The following is a 24464-nucleotide window of genomic DNA, read 5'->3' as shown; positions in this document are numbered from 1 at the left end:
AGTACAAAAATTAGCCAGTGTGATGATGGGTGCATGTAATCCCGGCTACTTGGGAGGCTGAGGCAGGAGAATCACTTGAACCTGGGTGGCAGAGGATGCAGTGAGCCCAGATGGTGCCACTGCACTCCAGCCTGGGCGACAGAGCAAGACTGTCTCAAAAAAAAAAAAAAAAAATGGAGACCTTTCTCACCATACTGCTTCCTCAGGGTCATCTCTGAAAAACAACCCCAGGACACCAGAGTGCTCCATAGTAACGTGGGCTCTACTGTGTGATGCTGCCCTCTACCCCCCGAGGCCGACCAGCTTGATGCAGACTTGTGCTAGAAGATCATCTCCAGGTCAATAGGCAGATGAAGAGATGCTCAACACAGGTAGCTATCAATCAGGAAATGCAGACCAAACCCATGGTGAGATACCACTTTGCACTTGCTAAGATGTTTAAAATTGGAAAGATAAATAATAACAAGGATGTGGAATTTATTTATTTTTTATTTTTGAGACAGGGTCTTGCTCTGTCACCCAGCTGGAGTGCAGTGTCGTAATCATGGCTCACTGCAGCCTTGAACTCCCAGGCTCGGTGATCCTCCCACCTCAGCTTCCTGAGTAGCTGGGAACACAGGTGTCTGCCATCCTCCCCAGATAATTTTTTTGGTAGAGATGGGTTTTCGCCATGTTTCCCAGGCTAATCTCAAACTCCTGGGCTCAAGTGATCCTCCCACCTCAGCCTCCCAAAGTTTTGGGATTACAGGCGTGACTCATGGTGCCCAGCCTGGATGTTTGGCTATCCTTCCAAAGCTCTGTTAACCAGGTTCTCTCCTCTTCATGATTCTCTCTGCTAATGACGACTTTTGAGCCCGGAAATCATGAGGAATGGCAAGTCTATAAATTTCTGCCAACTGAGGTGCCCAGAGCTGCCCAATTTCAACTCTTTTGAGACCCTTCCTTAGATTTTCTGACTAACCCCATAACACCCCAATAAACCCATCATTTTGATTTGTATATCCACACCCACTTCTCTCCAGTCACGCCCCCTCCCTGACCTCTGGCAACCACTGATGTTTTCCATTTCTATAACTGTGTCATTTCAAGAGGGTTTTATAAACAGAACCATGCAGTTCTGTAACCTTTGGGGGCTGGCTTTTTTCCCTCAGCATGATTCCCTAGAGATTCATCCTGGTGGTTTTGTGTATGGGTAGTGTGTTCCTTTTTAAATTTAATTTAGTTTTTGAGATGGAGTGTCGCTCTGTCACCCAGGCTGGCATGCAGTGGCACCATCTCAGCCATCAGAACTTCTCCCTCCTGGGTTCAAGCAGTTGCCCTGCCTCAGTCTCCTAAGTAGCTGGGATTACAGATGTGTGCCCCCATGACCGGGTAATTTTTGTAATTTTAGTAGAGATGGGTTTCACCATGTTGGTCAGGCTGGTCTTGAACTCGTGACCCACCCAGCTGGGCCTCCCAAAGTGCTGGGATTACAGGCATGAGCCACTGTGCCCAGCCGTATGTTCCTTTTATTACTGGGTATGGAATGGGTGCACCACAGTTTATTCAACTCTTCACTATTAACTAGTGAAGGACATATAGTTTGTTTCCAGTTTGGTGCTATTATGAATACACCTGCTATAGACATTTGCATACACACTTTTTGCATAAGCGTAAGTTTTCATTTCTCTGAGATAATGAATGGTCAGTAGTGTAATGTCTGGCTCATGGGGTAGTTACATGTTCCATTTTTATAAGAAACTGCCAAATTGTTTTCCAGAGTGGCTGTACGAGTTTTCATTCTCACCAGCAGTATATAATTGATCCAGTTTCTCTGATTCTCACTAGCATTTGCTATTGCTGCTATTTTTTATTTTCTCCATTCTGAGAGGAGTGTAGTGATATCTCATTGTGGTTTTAATTTGCTTTCTCAAACGGCTAATAATAATGTTGAACGTCTTTTTGTGTGCCTATTTGCCTCCTGTATATCCTCTTCAGTGAATTTTTTCATGTCTTTTGTCTATTTTGTAATTCTAGTCTTGTTTTTTTGCTGTTGAGTTTTGAGAATGCTGCTTATTTCTAGACACTAGTCCTTTTGTCAGGTATGTGGTTTGCAAATATTTTCTCCCAGTCTGTAGCTGTAGTTTGTTTTTTTTTTCCTCTTTACAAGGTCTTTTGCATAGCATAAGCTTTTAATTTTGATGAAGTCCAATATATAAATGTTTCTCTTTTTTCTTTTTCTTTTTTTTTTTTTTTTTTCCTGAGACAGAGTCTTGCTCCACGCCCAGGGTGGAGTGCAGTGGCACGATCTCAGCTCACTGCAGCCTATGCCTCCTGGGTTGAAGTGATTCTCCTACCTCAGCCTCTCGAGTAGCTGGGATTACAGGTGTGCACTACCACGTCTGGATAATTTTTGTATTTTTAGTAGAGATGGGATTTCACCATGTTGGCCAGGCTGGTCTCGAACTCCTGACCTCGTGATCTGCCCACCTCAGCCTCCCAAAGTGCTGGGATTTCAGGTGTGAACCACCGTGCCCAGCCATAAATGCTTCCTTTTATGAATCACGTTTTGGGGGCTGAGTTTAAGAGCTGTTTACCTCACTCTAGATCCCAAATGTTTTCTCCTGTGCTTTTTTTCTAAAATTTTTATAGAATTGTTGGTTTTTTTAAATCCTCAATGCAACAGTATTGAGAGATAGAATTATCTTTAAAATATGAAATAGTTCACAAGTTTTTATGTCATTCTTAACATGGGGTCATGCTAATCTTCTTTGTATCATTCCAATTTGGGTTTATGTGTTGCCAAAATGAGCACAAAGTCTTATGGTTTCATGTTTACATTTTAGTCTGAGGTCCTTTTATTTATTTATTTTTTATTTTGGGGGACAGGGTTTTGCTCTGTCACCCAGGCTGGAATGCAGTAGTGCAGTCATAGCTTGCTGCAGCCTCCATAACCCAAGCTCAAGCAATCCTCCCACCACAATCTCTGTGGTAGCTGGGACTACAAGTGCATCCCACAATGCTCAGCAAATTTTTGTATTTTTTTGTAGAGAAAGCGTCTTGCCATATTGGTCTCAAACTCCTAACCTCAAGTGATCCTCCCGCCGTGACCTTCCAAAGTGCTGAGATTACAGACGTGAGCCACCACATCCAGTGCTGGGGTCCATTTTAAGTTAATTTTTGTGCAATATATGAGACTTATGACAAGGTTTTGTTGTTTGGTTGTTGGGGGCCTATAGATGTTCAGTTGCTTCAGCAGCGTTTGTTGAAAAGATTCTTTTCTCCATTGATGGCTTTTGCACCTTCATCAAAAGTCAGCTGTCAAAAGTAGTTGCGTGGAACTATTTCTGAGTTCTGTGTTTGTTCCACTGATCTATGTGCTGTTCCTGGCCCAGCACCACACTGCTGTGATTACTATGACCATATAACAGGTTTTTAAATTAGGTAGACTGATTTTTCTCTAAAATTAGCTGAATTTTAATAAACTATCTAAAATTATTCTAGCTATTCTAGTTCCTTTGCCTTTCCACATAAAGTTTAGAAAAGTTTTGTCAATATTTGCAAGAAATGTATTTTTTTGGAATTTGGATAGGAAGTGTGCCAATATGGGAAAAACTGACAACTTTCCTATGCCTAGTCTTCCAACCCATAAACACAGTTTTACCTCTCAGTTTATTTAGATACTCTTTGATTTCCTTCGTCAGCATTTTGTATTTTTCAGCATAGAACTCCTATACATGTTTTGTTAGATTTCCACCCAAATATTCCATGTTTTGAGTGATTATAAATGCTATTTTATTTTTAACTTTGGTTTCCATGTATTCATTAATATAGAGATTCTAGGAGTTTTGTGTGTGTGTCTGTGTGTGTGTGTGTGTGTGTGTGTGTGTGTCTGTGTGTCTGTGTGTGTGTGGAGATTCTTTGGGACTTTCTACTACATCACTATATCATCTGCAAATACAGACTGTTTTATTTTTGGCTTTCTGAAACATGCGCCCCTCCGCTCCCCTCCCCTCCCCTCCCCTCGTCTTCCTCTTGTCTTCCTCTTCTTTTGTTTTCTTGCCTATTGCACTGCCTAGAATGTTCAGGTCTATGTTGAATAAGAGTGGTGAGAGTGGATATCCTTGCCTCGTTCCCAGTAGCAGAAAAAAAGCATTCTGTTTTTAACCATTAAGTGTAGTATTAAATGCAGGGTTTTGTAGATGCTCTGAATCAAATTCAGGAAGTGCCCTCTATTCCTAGTTTTCTGAGGGTTTTTTGATACTTTGAGTTTTGTTTCTAATGGAGCTGCAAGCTGTAGAGAACTTCATGAAATTGAATACATTCTAGTATAGCCACTTTATATCCAAACCGTTAAGAGTTTTGTATTAGAGGCCGGGTGCGGTAGCTCATGCCTATAATCCCAGCACTTTGGGAGGCCGAGGCAGGCGGATCATGACGTCAGTAGTTTGAGACCAGCCTGGCCAACATAGAGAAACTCCGTCTCTGCTAAAAATAGAAAAAATTAGCCAAACATGGTGGCACATGCCTGTAGTCCCAGCTACTTGGGAGGCTGAGACAGGAGAGCTGCTTGAGCCCAGCAGCTGGAGGCTGCAGTGAGCCGAGATCGCACAAATGCACTCCAGCCTGAGCAACAGAGCAAGACTCGGTCCCTCCCCACAAAAAAGAAGAGGGAGTTTTGTATTAGAGAAACCATCAACCTTATATGAGAAGATTATTCATGTGTGTTAGAATTTGCATCTTAGAGAAAACCCTCATTTTAGAATTGGGTTGAGAACAAGACTCTGGGTTTATTAATGTGCAACTTTTGGCACAACCGTTAGAGCATTTATTTGCATCACAGTTACATTTCTGGGAAATTCATCTTATAGTAAAAAAGGTAAATAAAAGAATATTTTTTCATAAGAGTTAGTGTAGAAGGGCTGGATGTAATTCTAGACACTCATAGTCCAAACCTTTTACCCGTTGACACAATCCACACGCTAATGGAATGACACAGAATGAATTAAGTAAGAAATAAAGATCATATGATCATTTTACAATGTTCTCCCTGGGCTTCATAGAAGAATTAGGAAGCCACACTAGGTGCAGGTGCCCAGGCTGGAGTGCAATGGCACTATCTTGGCTCACTGCAATCTCTGCCTCCCAGTTTCAAGTGATTCTCCTGCCTCAGCCTCCAGAGTAGCTGGGATTACAGGTGTGAGCCACTGCACCCGACCTAATTTTTTATTTTTAGTACAGATGGGGTTTCACCATGTTGGCCAGGCTGATCTACAACTCCTGGCCTCAGGTGATCCACTCGCCTCGGCCTCCCATAGTGCTGGGATTACAGGCGTAAGCCACCCTGAAGACAGGGTCCTCAGAAGGCTGGGATGTTGCATGTGTCCATGCTTCCAAGGCCACAAGTAAGATAAGGCCTGAGGTGCGTCGTTGCTAATCTGTGAGAGAGCATTGGAGTTGAGGCCAGATTAAGGAGAGTTAGAAGTGGGAGGGATAAATGGAGATAAAAAGTGTCCTTCAAGAGGATTGGTTGTGAAGAGGAGCGAGAAGGTGAGAGATGAAGAAAGGACAAGGGATGTTGGGAGCTTCCCCAGCAAGCTGAAAGACCTGACCATGTTTCAATGCTCATGCAAAATGCCAGCTGGAAAGGGGAGGTTGAATACACAGGAAAGAAGACAGATCATTAGGTAGGTTTTCTCCAAAAGCCGCATGGTGCATAACTAAGATTGGGTTTTGGGAATTGAGGGATAGAGGATTTAGGTTTGATATAAAGAAAAACTAAGGAACAAAAAAACAGAACTGTGAATCAGTGGCAAGGCCTTTACAGACCAAGGTACTTGGACAAAATGAGCGCTGAAGTGCCTTTCAAAGATTTGAATTCTTGATCTCATCCCACATTTTATGGTGAGGGGGTTCACAATTTACAAATGAACTGTGCATTTCTGATCAAGAATGGCTGATAAAATTCTCATTATTTCATTCAAGGTCCATAAGTACCCACTGTGTGCCAAGCACTGGGTTGGGACACAGCGGATCTGAGTTCTATACACCAATCCTTTTCCACTTAATGTCAGTTATTTAAAGAGATCAGGTCAGTTGCGATGGTGAGCACCTATACTCCTAGCTAATCGAGAGGCTGAGGTGGGAGGATGGCGTAAGGCAGGAGTTGGAGGTTGCAGTGTGCTACAGTCACACCTGTGAATAGCCACTGCACTCCAGCCTAGGCAATGTGGAAAGACCCCATCTCTAAAAATAAAACTAAACAATTTTAAAAGGGCCGAACATAGTGGCTCACATTTGAAATTCTAGAACTTTAACATCTCAAGGCTGGAGGATTTATTGAGGCCAGGAGTTTGAGAACAGCCTGGACAACCAAGTAGGACCCCCATCTCTACAAAAAAATTTAAAAATTAGCTGGACATAGTAGCAAGCCTCTGTAGTCCCAGTTTATTGGGGGGTTGAGGCAGGAGGATTTCCTGAACCCAGGAGATCAAAGTTACAGTGCACTGTGATCACACCTCTGCACTCCAGCCTGGGCAACAGGCTCATGTTTGTGGTCCCAGCTACTTGGGAGGCTGAGATGGGAGACTCACCTGAACCCTGGAGGTTGAGGCTGCTGTGTGCCAGATGCCACTGCACTGCAGCCTAGGTAACATGGTGAGACCCTGTCTCAAAAAGAAAAAAAAGAAACCTGTAACTTCAGTCAAGACCTAGATGCTGAGACTCATTCTTTTTTCTTGTCCTGTTCCCAGCCTGCTCCTCTTTCTCTTCCATTTCCTATCCTGGGTGTCACTGATCAGGTGCCAGATCTGAGTGTCTGCCCTGCATTTCCTCTCTCTCTAAACCCAGACCCTCTTTGACTCTTGCCAGCCCATCTACTTCTCTAGCTCAGGCCCCCTTCATTCCTCATTTTGACAGATTCTTCTAGAATAGACTGCTACCTATTGTAACTGGTCTTCCTGCCTCCAAACCTGCTCCTTTCCCAACCATCTCCATGCAGATCCATGTGAAATTTCTTTTCTTTCTTTCTTTTTCTTTTTTTGAGACAGAGTCTCCCTCTGTCACCCAGGCTGGAGTGCAATGGCGTGATCTCGGCTCACTGCAACCTCCATCTCCCAGGTTCAAGTAATTCTGTCTCAGCCTTCCAAGTAGCTGGGATTAAATGTGCCTGCCACCATGCCAGGCTTTTTTTTTTTTTTTTTTGGATTTTTAGTAGAGACAGGATTTTACTATGTTGGCCAGGCTGGTCTTGAACTTCTGACCTGAAGTGATCCACCTGCCTCAGCCTTTCAAAGTGCTGGGATTACAGGTGTGAGGCTGTTCCCAGCCTCCATGTACAATATCAAAAAGAAATTTTAGTCCCACCACTTGCCTGTTTAAGATTGTTCAAAGACCCCAAGAGCTCTTAGAGTAACACCCAGACTCTTCCTGGCCTGCCCCACTCCAGCCTCCCCAGCCTCATCTCTCATGAGCTCTCTTTTCACCCTTCATTCCTCCCATGCTGATTATCTCTCAGCTCTCCGGCCCCAGGCCCTTTGCACAGGATAGGCCTGCTATCTGAATTCTCTTCCTACCCCACATTGTTTGGCTGCCTCCTATTCACTCCTCAGGTCATTTTCTCTGGAGCTCTGTCCCTGCCCTGCACCTCTTCAGTTCCTGTACCACCTGGTGCTACAGAACTTGTACACTGCATTGCAATTGCATATTTACATAAGTGTTTTGCTCACTAGCCTGTAGGTTCTGTGTGGGTAGGGCTAGAGACTATTTCTATCCTGTTCATCTTTTGGTATTCTCATATATAAATATAACTCATCACCTGCTGACATTTGAGCCCTTCTGCTGCTCCAAGTAAACAGTACTTAACACAGAGCTATGTATACAGTAGATGCTCAATGTGTTGAGAGGAAGAATCAATGACTCTTCCCCAGGGAGCATGTCATCAGTTCTAACATGGATGGCTGGGCTGCCCCATGCTGTTTGAGCAGTTTTAGATTTACACCAGGAGGGAATGCTGTCCACCATAACCTCTGGCTACTTATTGTCCTCCCTCTCCCAAAGAACTGCCCCCACATTCAGCATAGACATGAGGAATGGAGACTGTATTATTAAAATAGGGCTTCCTTCTTTAGTGTCTAATTGGCCTCCGGGGAGGTCATGATAGGGGACAACCATTGTCAAACTAAAACAAATTCACTGGGGCCTATAACATCACCAGCCCGGGTCCAGGATGAAGAGGTGGGGACAAGGCTCAGCCATGTACACAGCAGGGGGCACAGGAAGTTGCAGGGGACTGAGCCCAGTGGCTATGGCAGTATGATGGTGACATCAGCGGGCTGGCAGCTAAGGTGGTATCAATAGGGATGTAATAGAACAAGGGACAGGATACCCCTTCTTGGATATCCTGATTGACAGAGCCACTGATTGATAGAGCTAGACCTTGTCTTTAAAAAAAAAAAAAAAGAAAGAAAAGAAAAAAGCTGAATGTGGCTGAGTGTAGTGGCTCACATCTGTAACCCTAGCACTTTGGGAGACCAAGGTGGGTGGATTGCTTGAGCCCAGGAGTTTGAGACCAGCCTGGGAAAGATTGCAAGACCCTGTATTAATAAAGAAAGAAGCTGAATTAAATTCATTCTTCTTTGGCTCCATGGGGCAAAATTACAGCCGAAAGTTACAGGAAATTGCATAAATAAGAGCTTTTTTAAAAAGGATTGTTTATCATATTCATAACAAGGCCCATGATTTTTTAAAAAAAAAAAAAGCTGCCTTACTATTTTATTATTTTTGGAGACAGTGTTTCACTTTTGCCACCCAGACTGGAGCACAATGGTGTGATTTCGGCTCACTGCAACCTCCACCTCCTGGGCTCAAGTGATTCTTCTGCCTTAGCCTCCCGAGTAGCTGGGACTACAAGTGCACACCACTGCGCCTGGCTAATTTTTCTATTTTTTATAGAGATAAGGTTTCACCATGTTGCCCAGGCTGGTCTTAAATTCATGAGCTCAAGCAATCTGCCCACCTTGGCCTCCCAAAGTGTTGGGATTTATAGGAGTGAGCCACTGTACCTGGCCTGCCTTACTATTTTAGAGATAAAAAAAATTCTGTTTTTAAAAGATGGAATACATTGCCTTATAAGGAGTAGGCTCCCCATCACCAAGGTATCCAATAAGTCAGGTAGGCATGTGGCAGAGGGGTTTCAGCATCAGCTGAGGGACTAGATGTGGTCTGGTTTCTTCCAGCCTAGGGTGCCTGCCTTTTATCACATATTAGAAGTTTCCATAGGCCAGACACGGTGGCTCATGCCTGTAATCCCAGCACTTTGGGAGGTTGAGGCAGGCGGATCATGAGGTCAGGATTTGGAGACCAGCCTGGACAACATGGTGAAACCCTGTATCTACTAAAAATAAAAAATTTAGCTGGGCATGGTGGAGGGTTCCTGTAATCCCAGCTGCTTGGGAGGCTAAGGTAGGAGAATCACTTGAACCCAGGAGATGGAGGGTGTAGTGAGCTGAGACCGCACCATTGCACTCCAGGCTGGGTGACAGAGCAAGACTCCTTCTAACCAAAAACTCGAGTAAAAAATAGAAGTTTCCATAGGTGTCTGGAGATACCAACTTTCTTAACTCCAGATTGGTGGGTTCTGATTTTTGGGGGTCCACACCCTGTTGTATTGATTTGTATAATCTGCCATTTTAGCCCTCTGTGCCTCAAAATGAAACAATTCTGGTGACATTGGAAGGAGATGGGAATTAATATAATGTGAAAGAGAAATACAGTTTGGAATAACTGACTTACACAGATCACAAAACAGAGAGGAGACAAACCAGGACTCGATTCTGCTCTCCAGACTTGAGCTCCCAAGTCCTCCTTGTACTCACATCACTCTTGTGTCCAAACACCGGACTGTGAGGGGAGTGAAGCACCTGACTGCCATTCTTGGTCCAGAGGTTTTCAAAACTCATTTGTTTAGTGTTAGGGGCTAAATTGTGCCCTCCTAAAATTCGTATGTTGAAGTCCTAACCCCCAGTACCTCAGAATGTGACTGTGTTCAGAAACAGGGGCATTGCAGAGGTGAGTTATTAAGATGAGGTCATTAGGGTGGGCCCTAATCCCAGACGGCTGGTATCCTTAGAGAAAGGGCGGTTGGGCAGGATACAGTGGCTCGTGCCAGCAATCCCAGTGACTCAGGACACTGAGGCGGGAAGATCACTCAAGCCCAGGAGTTTGCAGCTACAGTGAGCTGTGACCATGTCACTGTACTACAGACTGGGTGGCAGAGAGAGACCTTGTCTCAAAAAAAAACAAGGAAAAGGGGCCAGGCACAGTGGCTCACACCTGTAATCTTAGCACTTAGGGAGGTCGAGGCAGACAGATCACCTGAGGTTAGGAGTTCAAGACTAGCCTGGCCAACATGGTGAAACCCCCCTTCTAAAAATACAAAAATTAGGCGGGTGTGGTGGCACAAACCTATGATCCCAGCTACTTGGGAGGCTGAGACAGGAGAATCACTTGAACCTAGGAGGCAGAGGTTGCAGTGGGCCAAAATCATGCCATTACATTCCAACCTGGGTCACAAGTGAAAGACTGCTTCAAGAAAAGGGCAATTTGAACATAGACACACACATACACAGGGAGAACTCCATGTGCAGAGACACAAGGAGAAGATGGCTATCCCCAGCCAAGGAGAAAGGCCTGGAGCAGCCTCAGAAGGAACCCACCCTGCTGACACCTTGATCTTGGACTTCTAGCCACCGAATTTCTGTTGTTTAAGCCACTCGGTGTGTGGTACTTGGTCATAGTGGCCCCAAGAAAATGAATACGTTTGGTCATTGAGGAAACATTCACTGAGTACCAGTGTACTACGCCCAGCAAGAGGAATCAGACACATGGCCCAGAGTGCTATCTGGCAGGGGAGATAGGACAGGGGACAGAGCAGCCAGTGCCAGGGCCAGAACGAGTCATCACACTCATGCAACGAGAAATCCAGGGAAGGAAGCCTCCTGCCTGCCAGGCTGTCTGGGTTAATGCCTTTGCTCTGGTTCTTGGGATGGAACACTGGGATGGATTTGGCTGGTTGCAGGTAGGGAAACAGACAGAGGAGGCAGCATGAACAAAGTCAAAGTGTGATAATGTGCAGACATCCAGCTAGGGCATGTGAGGACTGTGTGAAAAGAAGGCTGAAATGTGGGTTAAGAGCAGGTTGGGGTGGGACGATGCCAGGAGTGCTCTGCAGGCTCTGGGAATTTAGAGAAATTTCCTGAGCTAGAAGCTGCTGAGAGCACCAGCTGTGTGGTCACTTGAGTGAGCAGTGGTGGGGGATAAGCTGGGGGTGCAGGCCAGCGCTGAGGGCTCTCAGGTGGTCAGTAATGCAGACCCAATCAGACCCAGGAGAAGCTGTCACTGGGAGCTTGGATTTCCTTAGCCTCGTTTGTCTTACACTTGCTGACAGCACCTGCATTGTGGAAAGCTCTAGGTTTCAGAAGTTCCCATCCACTGAGACAAGCATCGCCTAAGTGGAGTCCCAGCAGTCCCTTAGCTGCCTCACCCCCAGCCTTTCCCGAGAGTAGCATAAGGGAGGCAGGGAAAGAAGTCAGCCTTGATCTGTATTCAGGGACTTTGCAAGTGACCTGAGCCTTAGTTCCCTTATCTGAAAGATGGAGTCAGATCCTCACACTGCCTCCTTTGAATAAGACAATGCATGTGAAAGAGCCTGTATACTGCAGTGAGCCATGTGCACATCAGGGGCCATCATTCCTTTTGTCAGAAGTAGGGCTCAGGCAGGTCAGTGGCTGGTAGACCTGAGCTTGGCAGGGTGGTTGTAGGTAGGATCTGGAGTTAGCTGGTGGGGGAACTAGGTGGCTACAGAAGCAGGAAACAGTGGCCCCGTGTCACAGCAGAAAGGGAGCCTAAGGGCAGATCGAGCCCTGACCCAGTCACTGGAATGGACAAAGCCAAGGGCTGGATAGGAATTCCCATTCCTGGAGCTGGCAGGTCCTTCACCCACTGTCAGACTCCCCAGTGCCAGGTCACTCACACTGCTCAGATGCTGGCTTCTCACCCACCCAGTGTTACTGTCACTCCCAGGTAAAGCTGGTCTTGCACCAGCTATGCAGAACCACTTCCTGGGATTTCTCAGGTGCTCAGGTCCTGGCTGGATGCACGCTAACACAGTCTGCCACTGACAGAGGCCCATGGCATAGGCTCTCCCCAGCTCTTCTTAAGTTACTCCTCATGGGTGTCCTGCACTGTCATGCTTATTGGCTCAGAGAGTGGGCAGGACACTCCCAATTTATAAATGAGAAAGCTGAGTTCCCAGAAGCAAAAGGTCTTTTGCAAGTTCTCTAAGATGGTATATGGGAGGACTGCCTCCCAGAGTTTGTAATTATCATAAGAGTGGTAGCTGTATTTATTTATTTATTTATTAAAAAAATTTTTTTTGAGATGAAGTTTAATTCTTGCTTCCCAGGTTAGAGTGCAATGACGCAATCTTAGCTCACTGCAACCTAGGTCTCCTTGCTTCAAGCGATTCTCCTGCCTCAGCCTCCCAAGTAGCTGGGATTGCAGGCGCCCACCACTATGCCTGGCTAATTTTTTGTATTTCTAGTAGAGACAGGGTCTCACCATGTTGGTCAGGCTGGTTTCAAACTCCTGACCTCAGGTGATCCACCCACCTCAGCCTCCCAAAGTGCTGGGATCACAGCCATGAGCCACCGTGCCCAGCCAGTTGTATTTATAATGCTCACTGTTTGCCTGTTTCCCTAAGCATTTTATGATTCCAGCTCTGAAAACTTTAGCTCTGTTCTTGCCCTGTCCTGAACCTTTGGAACCAGTGAGTCTTGTTAGCTAGTGTCTACTTTGTTCCCTACTTTCGACTAAGGGAGAAATAGGTGCATTGACTTTCTCATCAGAACTGAGTAAGGAGTGAGGGCCCTAAGGAGAGACATAAGGCAATGTACAGCAGCTTTGGGTTTGGGCAGAGCAGGGTTCAGATCACAGCCCAGCCACTGTTACTAGCTACAAGACATTGGGCAAGGCACTTCATCTCTAAACCCTTCAGTTTCCACATCCATAAAAGGGGATTACAGATTATTTTTCAGAAAAGTTGAGGACTAAATTCCTCTCAATCAGTGGCCATTGATGGCAGATATATGTACTAACCTGCTTCTGTAATGCTAAGTAGATGACCGACTAGTCTGACAACTTATGTGTATTCCTATGGCAGTTTCTGGAAGACACCTCCTTCACAGAAGTCAGTGCAGCTCTCATCTGGCTGCCTGCTACTGGTCTATCCTTTTCAATTCCATCAGCCTAAACATAGCTCTGACATTTTCTACCAGCCCAAACCCTTACCTACTCCTTGGGAGGGTAACTGGGAGTTAAGAGCATGAGCAACTAGTAGTATCCCTGTGGCTGGTTAGGCTCACAGTGAACCACATGTAGATTTGTACAGCTGAAACCACCTGCAAACTCACTTAGTTTGGGCCTCCAATTTTCAGTTGAGGAACTGGAGGCTCACAGAGGGGAAGTTATAGAGGGGGAGCAAATACCATCCAGTGGCCAGGTTGGGGCTAGAATATGGATCTCTAGATTCTCAGTTTGAGGCCTCCTTCACTATACCGCTACTCTTCCTCTGCCAGGGCTGGGGTTGGGGAGTGCTGTCTTAAACACAGACACCCTAGGCCCCTTCTAGCCAGGGGTCAAGTTCCCTTAATTGAAAATAGAGTTAACTCTGGCCAGGTGCAGTGGCTCATGCCTGTAATTCCAGCACTTCGGAAGGCCAAGTCAGGAGGATCACTTGAGCCTAGGAGTTTGAAACCAGCTTGTGCAATATTGTGAGACCTCATCTCTACCAAAAATATTTAGCCAGGCATGGTGGCACACGCCTGTAGTCCCAGTTACTCGGCTGAGTTGGGAGGATCACTTGTGCCCAGGTTGAGGATGCAGTGAACCGTGATTGTGCCAGTACACTCCAGCTTGAGCAACAGAGTCAGACTGTCTCCAACAACAAAAGCAATAGAGCAAGAGTAGTATTTTCTCCATATGCCCTCCCAACACCCCTGGGACAAGTTATAAAATACCTACTTGATCAGAGATTATCAAGCTGACCTAATTGGCTCTGAGAACTTCCACACCACTGCAGTCTTGGTGGTTTTCCTGCACAGCAACTGTTGGGCTGGCTGAAGCTTAAGTCTGCTAGTAACTTGACGCCCTTTCCAAACTGTCAACACAGCGGTATCATCAGGCTCATTAAAATTGATGTCAGCACAATGAAACAGAGCTGGAGAAAACTAGAAGGTCATAGCATAGTGTACAACCCCTTTGTGCTTCTGTCTCGCTTTTCTCTGGTGATGGGGTAGGTAGCGTAGCCCAAATAGGAATGCCAGGAACAGGATGACTCAAGCCTCCTGTACCTATCCTGGAATATGTACCAGGTGTCCTGGTGGTGGTGATACAGGAGCGGGTAGGGTTCAGTATCTTACACAAGGTGGTCTGCACATTTCCACACTGGCCAGTATTATTCTTCAGGCGCCAGACTCGAAGCAGGAGTGAACTGATGATAAAAGCACAGGTTGGAAAAAAGGCGCCATGGTTTCTAGGCTAGGTTCTTTACTACTTCACAAGGACAACTTTGGCCAGGATCCTGGATCCTGGATCCTCTCTTGTGCCTGTTTCCCCATCTCTACAAACAATAGCTTCAACATTTTAAAGCAAGAATGAATCATAGCTTCAAAAAGATGACATGCCAGTGTTATCACACGTTAACAGGTGTGTATGTGGAACACACCTCCACCAATCTCAGAGCAGCTAGTCAGGACCAACCAGCCAACTAGCCCATCATAGCTGCCACCCAGCTCAGACATTTTGTAACTCAATTTACTGCAGAAGCTGGAAGCAAACCCTCTCAATGTTCTCCTTCAGATGGGAGACAACTCCAAAAATAGTCTGCTGTGTGACCTCATCACCAAAAAGCTTGCTTCTCTTGAAGACCATGTCAAAGGCATCCTCACTGGCCACGTAGGTCAAATCAACATTTTACTATAATGCACAAAAAGGGTTTGACCTTCAAGGCCCTCTAGAAGGGCCCAAATGACTTGTCCAGTATCATCATCTATTCATGTGTTGTCAAATCTACTTGTATCTAACTGTACTTGGCAATTTCCTACCTCTAACCTCTGCTTACCAAGATACTCCCTTCTTTATCTATTCCTGTTTATAAATGCTATTCACACTTGCATGTGCAGCTCAAGTACTTTTCTAAGAAGCTTCCCTCCCTCCAGGTTGGGTGCTACCTCTCCAGCCTCTGAACTACACTAAAACCTACCTAAACCTTTTGCTCCTAAGTCCTAGTAAATATTACTTGTGTTGATGTCTTTTCTTCTTAACTAGCTACTATGAGCACCAAGGGCAGGCTTCTTGCTTTAACCCAATTCCCTTCCCTTTTGCCTAGCCAATCAGCCTATGGGCTTAGTAGATACCGGAAACTTCTGGAAACTTCAAAAAGCAAACAGGGAAAATCATCACTCAAAAATACTGTGTTTGACATTTGACAAATAAGCAAAACCTTAAGGACACACCTAGGCTACAGAAGAAACCCATTTTGCAACATATTGAAGGTTTGCTAAAATGACCTTATGGTCGGGGAAAATAAAGTCATACCAGTAAAATCAGAAATCAAATTCCATTTTCTTGGATTTTCTTTGCAAAAAAGGAACTCCATTTTAAAGTCTATGGGAGACTTTGATTTTAAAGTACAGCATTTGGGGGTTCCATTGAGGCTGACTTTTGCTAATTATAAATTCAAACTCAAGTCCAATTTTACATATTGCTTTTACATGCATCAAAAACCTCACTCATTCCAGTAGCTATAGCTAAGATTTACTAAAACAATCCTCAAATCTTCTATTATCAATTGTATTGATGCCATCATACATCTATTTTCACTAAATGGTTAATCACTGAATACAGACAGAAATATCCTTCTCCTTTCTTTAAGATCTATAAGAATACAGAAAATCAGCATCTTCTGGAAAACCTGAGTTGGCCTCAGGCAGTGCCTACCCCATGCTTAGTGAGGCTTTTCACATGTCATTACCCCTTTTCATGCCTGTCTTGACAACAAACCATACTCTGCTCACCCATCAGTCAAACCTTACATGTTTCAGCCTAGTGCAAAGCTCATTTTTTTCTTCAGACCTTCCTGTCAGTGAGGGTCACAGAACATCAGGCTACAAGTGACTTCAGAAACCATTTGGTCACACCCCCTCAATTTTACAGACTGGGAAGTGACCCAGAGACAACACAAGGTCACACAGAAAATCAGTGGCAGAGCCAGAACTAGAATTCAGATTTCCTGGGACTCTAGTGAAGGCCTTTTGCTTTATACTATCTTCTTTCCCTTAATTCACATAATACTTGAACCTAATATTATTTTTCTGGTTTTCAGGGCACCAGAGCATTCCATTTTGAACATTGTTTTAAAAACTCTGCTTCGTTTACTCCCAGTCATCAATGAGGATTCAATCTAAATGCTCAAAGATCCTACACACTTGTGCAATTCCCCTCAAAAACTACAAATATAAAAATGCCAAACCAGTTCTTTGATGTGTTTTAACATGAGCTTACAATGAGTGTAATTTAAAAATGTAAGCATACAACTAGGCTTTACCAAAGAGTAACGTGTTTATTTCACGTAAATGCTTAAAAATACTTTCTTGGCAGTTGTCACATAAAATGTCCTAATGTAAAACAAAAAACTCATTAGAAAGAAAAGCATGAAAAACAGACCCAAAATGTTAAGATTTTATTTACAAAGCTTTTTTGTTGTACAGAAGGTAAAAATGCTGTTACAGTCTCGGTGTAACTGGTAGCCACAGACGGTTGACTCACCAATCACAGCTATCCACGCTACAGCAAGAGTCTTACACAAAAACCTAACAATGCTTACAATTTTGTTGGGGTGAAGTCCACAAGCTTGGTGGTAGATTACCAAGAGGGACTACATGGAAGGAAGGCGGAATGTCACAGGAACTATTCTTTGGCTCTTTGGGTGGGTGGGTGTCCTGGGGTTTGTATCACAGCTACCTTTTTTTTTTTTTTCTCCAACAGCTACCAAATCCGTGAGCAGTCCAAACAATACTGAACAGTTCTGTTTCTGCAGGTCATCTGGGGTCTTAATCATCTTCTCCTTCATCATCTGTTTCTCTCTTCCTCTTTTCACCTTTCCCACCTTCTTCCTCCTCTGTAAAGTAACAAAAATTGACGTTAGGACAGTTAGAAAGGCATTTTGCTTAGATTATTGCCAATGGAGGCAACAACAATAAAGTTTGACAGTTAGGAGATAAAACGATGTAAACTTGATCAGATTAATACAGGTGATATAGGAAGTTTAAGTGGTGACCACAGAACAAGAAAAGCAGAATGTACAGCAGCAACTCAACTCACACAGGAACGTTAACCCAGTTTCCTCAATTTTAAGGTGTTTTCTTCTGTTTCTTTTTACAAGTCTATCAATTATTAAAATGCATACTAATAACTTGAGCTGGTTGGGCACAGTGGCTCATGTCTATAATCCCAGCACTTTGGGAGGCTGAGATGGGTGGATTACCTGAGGTCAGGAGTTCCAGAGTAGCCTGGTCAACATGGTGAAACTCCATCTCTACCAAAAACACAAAAATTAGCCGGGCATGCTGGCACAGACCTGTAATCCCAGCTACTTGGGAGGCTGAGGCAGGAGAATTGCTTGAACCCAGGAGGCAGAGACTGCTGAGATCCCGCCACTGCACACCAGCCTGGGTAACAAGAGTGAAACTGTCTCCAACAAAACAAACCAACCAACCCCCTTGAGCAATCTAGCATGTCTTCAAGCCATACTCAAGTGATTATGGACAAGCTTAACCTCTTTAAGCCTTTTTCAACTGTAAAATGGGGACAATGGTACTGACTTTAAAAGGTTATTCTGATAAGTAACACATAAAACACTTCTAATATTAACTAAAAAGGGACTTTTTAAAGTATTTATGTAGTCAAGACACAGAGACTTACACATAGACCAATCTTTTCAACTAATAAAATCCATGGTTATTTTAATGAAATTACCTGTATGTTGAATCATGTTTCATTATAGGTTCTTAAAGGCAGTGACAAGGTCCTAACCAGGGTAATATCTAGTATAAATGCAATCGAGAGCTTGACAAAGTGGATGCTGAGAAAGCATGAGCCAGCGGCACAGTGAACACCTGATTCTCTGAGACTCAACTATGAGACTTTTATTTTTTGGGACAGTGTCTTGCTCTGTCACTCAGACTGGAGTGTAGCGGCGCCATCATAGCCTCACTGCAACTTCAACCTCTTGGGCTCAAGCGATCCTCCCACCTTAGCTTACTGAGTAGCTGGGACTATAGGCGTGTACCACCATGCCCAGCTTTTTTTTTTTTTTGGAGACAGAGTCTTGCTCTGTCATCCAGGCTGGAGTGCAGTGGTGTGATCTTGGCTCACTGCAACCTCCGCCTCCTGGGTTCGAGTGATTCTCCTGCCTCTGCCTCCTGAGTAGCTGGGATTACAGGCACATGCCACCACGCCCGGCTAATTTTTGTGTTGTTAGTAGAGACAGGGTTTCACCATGTTAGCCAAGCTGGTCTTGAACTCCTGACCTTAGGTGATCCACCTGCCTTGGCCTCCGAAAGTGCTGGGATTACAGGCATGAGCCATCACACCCAGTCCCAGCTTTTTAATTTTCTATAGAGACAGGGTCTATGATGTCCAGGCTGTAAAACTTTTAATAGTATTAAATAAGTAACGGCTATTTCACTAGTGTTGGTTGTGGCAGGGAAAGGACTAACACTGATCAAACTGGGAAACTGGTATATCTATTTATATATCCTGAAAATTATAGTCAATTATTAAACCTTTTTTTTTTTTTTAATGTAATAACTCCAAACACAGAAACCTCACACTTGGCAGTAAATCAAATGGCTTTAAATGGTCCCTGCATTTAAAACACGGGGACCAGGCTGGGTGCGGTGGCTCACACCTGTAATCCCAATACTTTGGGAGGCTGAGGTGGATGGATCACTTCAGGCCAGGAATTCAAGACCAGCCTAGCCAACATGGCGAAACCCCACCTCAACTAAAAATATAAAACTTCACTGAGTGTGGTGCTACATGCCCATTATAATCCCAGCTACTCAGAAGGCTGAGGCACAGAATTGCTTGAACCTGGGAGGTGGAGACTACAGTGAGCGGAGATCATACCAGTGCACTCCAGCCTGGGCGACAGAGAGAGACTCCATTTCAAAAAAATAGTAACAACCACCGTGGGGACTGAAGACCAACAAGACCCTTGCAATCAGACAAGAACAACTGCTGTAGCAGCAGGAAGCCTGCACTAGCACAGCCACAATAATGGGATGACACAGGCAAGAATGTGAATGTGTGTATAGACTGCCAGAGCCAGGATATTTTATTTTCTTCTCGGTGGTATCAAATTCTAAATAATAGATGTTTTCATCTAATTTTTAACTGAGAATGATCAAAATGCAAGCATTAGGCCCACCTTCATCCTCATCCTCATCTTCATCTTCTTCATCAAGTCCAAATTCTTCTTCCTAGAGAATAACAGTATAATATCAGATTAATTCTGCCAAATCGAGAAGTGCAAATATTACAAATTCTGCCAAACCGAGAAGTACAAATAAATGCAACAGTATCAAGCAGGAAACTGTAATTTTATCTGTATCTACTTGGATGTACCAAGACCCACTGATTTTCCTTAATGAGCTTTATTTTACAAGTTTTCTTTAAAAAAAAAAAAAAATATTTTAGAAGCAGTTCATTTGCTAGATGTTTAATTATATAACTTTGGATAATTCAAGAAATGATCTTAAAATCTCAAATTTCAAAACACTTTTAGACAAAAATTTCTTTCTATATCCCATTCATATACAAAGCTTTTTTCAGGACCTTAATGTCAATCATACACCTAATGAGAGCACATGAACCCCTAGACTTATTTTTATACTACAAAAGAGCATGCTTTTTGCTAACAACTACTGTTGTCTGCCTGTTTCCCAAAAACCTCTTTGAGCGTCAAAGTCAAGACACTGTTCTCTCCTGCCCTCATATAGCATTCATTTCCTCAGGGATACACTATTACTGGGTGTCCCATAAACTAGACTATGTGCTCTTTCAGGGCAGGACCACAATCTCATTTAATTTTGTATCCCTAATTCTTTAATATAGTGGGAATATATTTACTGAATATACAAGAAAAAGTTTAGACTTGGTAAACATATACTTCCCTACAATTCAATGAAAGAACAGACATGCCATCAATTTTCAACATTTCCAGTTTTCTCACCACCCTGAATACTCAACTCGTTCCTTCCCCGGAGAGGGCCAAAACTCACCTTGCACAGCCAGGAACCATACTAGTTTGAATTCAGTAGGCATTCCATTTAATAGTTATTTAAAGGCAGACAAAAACTAAACCAGATTCATATTGTCAATCTATTCACAGGTATAGTAATTTCTTCAAAAGGTGTTTTTCTTTTCTTTGTCATCTTTTTTAAACTCCCTTTTGTTTTAATCACAAATAGGAGGCAGGGTAGAAAACAGCTGCACTGACCTCCTCACTGACTTCATCGTCGTCATCATCCCCTTCTACATCTTCGTCTTCATCATCTTCTTCATCAAACTCCTCTTCTTCACCATCCTCATCCTCCTCATCTTCCTCATCTTCTCCTTCTGAAAACAGTCCAAATGGGATTCATTAAATATCCCCAATGCTCCACAAGGCACAAGGTGTTGGGGATCTGTGGGCTGGCTCACAGAACAAATGCTGTTAAAGCCATGAACTGCAGTCACTTTCTACTATGTGCTACAGCTCAGTCCCTTTGTCCAAGAGTCCCATAAAGTCAGAAAGCTAGAAGTCCTGGTAGACAAGACAAACACTGTAATTCTCACTGGTGACATGATATAATGGCTAAGATTTGCTTCAAAATTATAAGGACTGGGGAGGAAGATAAGGGTGTATGCAGGAATAAAACAACATCCGCTATGACCAATAACTGCTGAAGCTGGGTGATAAGAACATGGAGGTTCGTTTTGCTACATATATCCACACCCCGTCCTCCCCGAGACAGAGTCTTGCTCTGTTGCCCAGGCTGGAGTGCAGTGGCGTGATCTTGGCTCACTGCAACCTCCACCTCTCGGGTTGAAGCAATTCTCCTGCCTCAGCCTCCCAAGTAGCTAGGATTATAGGCACCCACCATCATGCCCGACTAATTTTTGTATCGTTAGAGACAGGGTTTCACCATGTTGGCCAGGTTGGTCTTGAACTCCTAACCTTGTGATCCACCCCCCTCAGCCGCCCAAAGTGCTGGGATTACAGGCGTGAGCCACTGTACCCAGCACGTTTTGCTGTATTTTTACCTTTATCACTGTCTGAAATTTTCCACAGTAAAAAGTTAAAAAAAAAAATCATGTACCTTCTCTTGGGTAATGGTACCACCACAGTCACAGTCAGCTGTTCAAAGCAGGAACCGGAGAAACACCCAAATAACCCTGTTTGAGTCAGGGAACAGGAGGCAGAGAGGCAACTGCATCTCTACCTGATTTGTGCAGACCTCTAGTGCAGCAGTTCTTGCTTCTCCTGGGTCCTAGAGCTCACCATGCTCTCACCTGCCTGTTGGTCTCTGCATGCTCTTTCCATCCCTCTTTGCTTGGCTAACTCAGACTCCACCTTGGAGTCTCAGTCAACATCACTTCCTTAGGCAGTCTTACTCAAGATACCTCCCAATGCCAGGTCACAGGCTATCACATGAGTGAGAGTGCTTCTCCATTACAGAACACTTTGCTTACTTGTAATTATTATTTATGATTTTTAGTTAATTTTTTTTTTCTGTACAGATAGGGTTTGGCAATGTTGCCAGGCTGGTCTTGAACTCCTGGATTCCAGCAATCATTCTGCCTCACCCTCCCCAAGTGTTGGGATTACAGGTGTGAGCCACCATCCTTAGCCTATTTATGATCAAAACAAAACATTTCTCTGTAAGGTCCAAGAGGATAGGAACTCTGTCTTTTTTTTTAACCACTATTTTCCACAATGCCTGGCACATAAATGCTCGAATATTTGTTGCTGACCCGTCTTTGCTCTCAGGAACTCTCCGCTACCTTCCAAGTAATGTCCTTTACAGGCTCTTGCACATGTGGCTGTTCTATCTGATTGAGGTGAATTTAAATAGACAACAAGCACAAATGGTTTTTAGGAGAAATGGAAAAACTGTAGAAAGGAGAAAAGGACATAACATTTGGAAATAAGTGAGATGTCCTATTCTCTGTCCATTTTACTTCCTTGTAACTCATTGATTTTTGCCTATCTCAATATGCTTCAAAACAAAACTATAAAACACTTCCAGAGTATTATACCATTAACTGCACCCGAACTCCCTGATGCTTTTCCTCCTCCATTTTCTTGGCAATTTCTATCTTTTGTGCTGATTTTTAAAGTATTTAAAATAATGCTTCAACTAGAATAATACCACCAACTTCAGCAACATCACAACCAAGTATTCTTCATGCTGACTGATGTGAAAATTAATCATTCCGCTTCCTCTAAGCCAGGGGTCCCCAGCTCCCAGGACTGGTACTGGTCTGTGGCCTGGGCTGCACAGATAGAGGTGAGGAACAGGCCAGTGAGCATTACCACCTGAGCTCCGCCTCCTGTCAGATCACCTGTTTGATTCCCATAGGAGTAGGAATTCTCTTGTGAACTGCACATGTGATGGATCTAGGTTGTATACTCCTTATGAGAATCTAATGCCTGATCTGAGGTGGAACAGTTTCATCTTAAAACCATTCAGCCGCCACCCCCAACTATCCTCTTCCCCCTCCCCGCATCTATGGAAAAACTGTCTTCTATGAAACCAGTACCTGGTGCCAAAAATGTTGGAGACCGCAGCTTTAAGCCACCTGAAGTGAGAAGCGTTTTATTCTAAAAGTGACTCAGAGTAAACAAACTCAACATGCAAAGAAAACACAAGGTAGTCAAGAAGAATATTTTGGATAGAAAATATCATTATTTAAAAAAACTTAATATATATAAAAATCCTAGATCAAATGCCAATAATACTGAAAATCATCTCTTAAGTCTATGTTATGATCAGAGATTATTTTCCTTATTAATGACAAATGGAATATAACCTCTAGTTATTTGAAATCATTACCTTCTTAAACTCTGGTCGTATGTAAATGGAAGGGAAAGTTATTTTATTTCTAGTTGGCAGTAACAAGCAGGTACCAAGTACCTACTAAGTGCCAGGCCCTATGAATCAAGAGGTAAGTATCCAAGATGATGGATGACTGTAGTACAGTAGGACAACAGTCCTCAAACTTTTTGGCAGCTGGGACCAGTTTTGTGGAAGACAGTATTTCCACAGCCTGGGGGTGGGAGAATAGTTTCAGGATGATTCGAATGCATTATGTTTATTCTGTACTTTATTTCTATCATTACATTATAATATATAATGATATAATTACACAACTCACCACAATGTGGAATCAGTGGAACCCTGAGCTTGTTTTCCCTGCAACTAGACAGTCCCATCTCGGGGCAATGGAAGACAGTGACACCCGAAGTATGTTGCTTAGGTCCAGTCTACTCCATAATCTTGTTTTGGTTGCTGTCACTGCAGAAAACCTTGCTTTACAAAGATAGGATATTGGAACCAGAAGCAGGTTTTTCAGTGCTTCTGTGGCAATCTCAGAATATTCCACCCTTGACTTTAATCCAAAATATACGGAAATTTTGAAGTTGTCACAAGCCATACTTTTAAGGCCACTGCCATTTGTGATCTCAACCACTTAATCCTCTTCAAGCCTGGACAAAGTCGACTGACCTGGCTTATTCACAAACGGGTCCTTCTGAGTTCAAGGGTCTTTTATGTTTGTGAAGTAATGCTCAAACTCTTTTGAAAGCTGAGATAGGTGATCATGCACCAGCTAAGAGAAAGAAGGCTCTGATTCAGTCTCTTTCAGTATCACTGCTAATGTTTGAAACACATCAAAAATCCGAATGCTCGGAACGGAAAGCTAAACACCGTATTTTAATACATGGACACATGGAGCGGGGGGAACAACATAAACAGCGGCCTTTGCGGGGGCAGGGAGAGAGAGCATCAGAAAGACTAGCTAATGGATGGTGGGCTTAATACTTTGGTGATGGGATAATCTGTGCAGCAAAACACCATGGCACACGTTTAGCTATGCAACAAACCTGCACATGTACCCCTGAACTTAAAAAAAAAAAAAAGTTTTACCACCCATTCTGTATCACTGAAATGTTCTGCCAGTGGCAACTGTTATTCTAAAAGAAATTTCTGAAGCAGGCCTCGTAACTCAAAAACTCTGGCCAGTGATCTACCGTTAAAACGCCACTCACTTCTCTGTGTAAGAGAAGACGTGTTCTCTGTGTCCATCTCACAGAGTTGCGT

The 24464-nt window shown here is 43.7% G+C and overlaps 1 protein-coding gene, 1 long non-coding RNA gene and 1 other non-coding gene across 5 annotated transcripts in view; 1 reads left to right on the top strand and 2 right to left on the bottom strand.

Moving 5' to 3' along the window:
* LOC116524744 overlaps positions 1-24464 on the top strand; it is a 58309-nt gene that overhangs the window by 16277 nt on the left and 17568 nt on the right. The gene's annotated exons all lie outside the window — the stretch shown is intronic.
* The window catches only part of ANP32B (acidic nuclear phosphoprotein 32 family member B), a 47301-nt gene continuing 23844 nt past the window's right edge, over positions 1008-24464 (bottom strand). For 2 of the 3 annotated variants that reach the window (XM_032240159.1, XM_032240160.1), the window contains exons 5-7: positions 20600-20718; positions 19529-19580; positions 16754-17215 (exon numbers count right to left, since the gene is read on the bottom strand). In XM_032240159.1, the coding sequence (XP_032096050.1) occupies positions 17148-17215; positions 19529-19580; positions 20600-20718 (239 nt within the window). In that variant the 3' untranslated portion in view covers positions 16754-17147. Of the gene's footprint in view, positions 1041-13013; positions 13019-16753; positions 17216-19528; positions 19581-20599; positions 20719-24464 lie in introns of those variants that run through there. The other variant, XM_032240158.1, reaches the window with a different exon arrangement.
* On the bottom strand, positions 2688-2794 carry LOC116524944. Its single transcript, XR_004257542.1, has one exon. It is a non-coding gene; the product is annotated as a U6 spliceosomal RNA (small nuclear RNA).

The sequence above is a fragment of the Sapajus apella genome, unplaced genomic scaffold (assembly GCF_009761245.1).
Source record: "Sapajus apella isolate SASKATOON/1434 unplaced genomic scaffold, GSC_monkey_1.0 scaffold46, whole genome shotgun sequence".
Lineage (NCBI taxonomy): Eukaryota > Metazoa > Chordata > Mammalia > Primates > Cebidae > Sapajus > Sapajus apella.
This window is presented reverse-complemented; position numbering and strand designations above follow the sequence as displayed.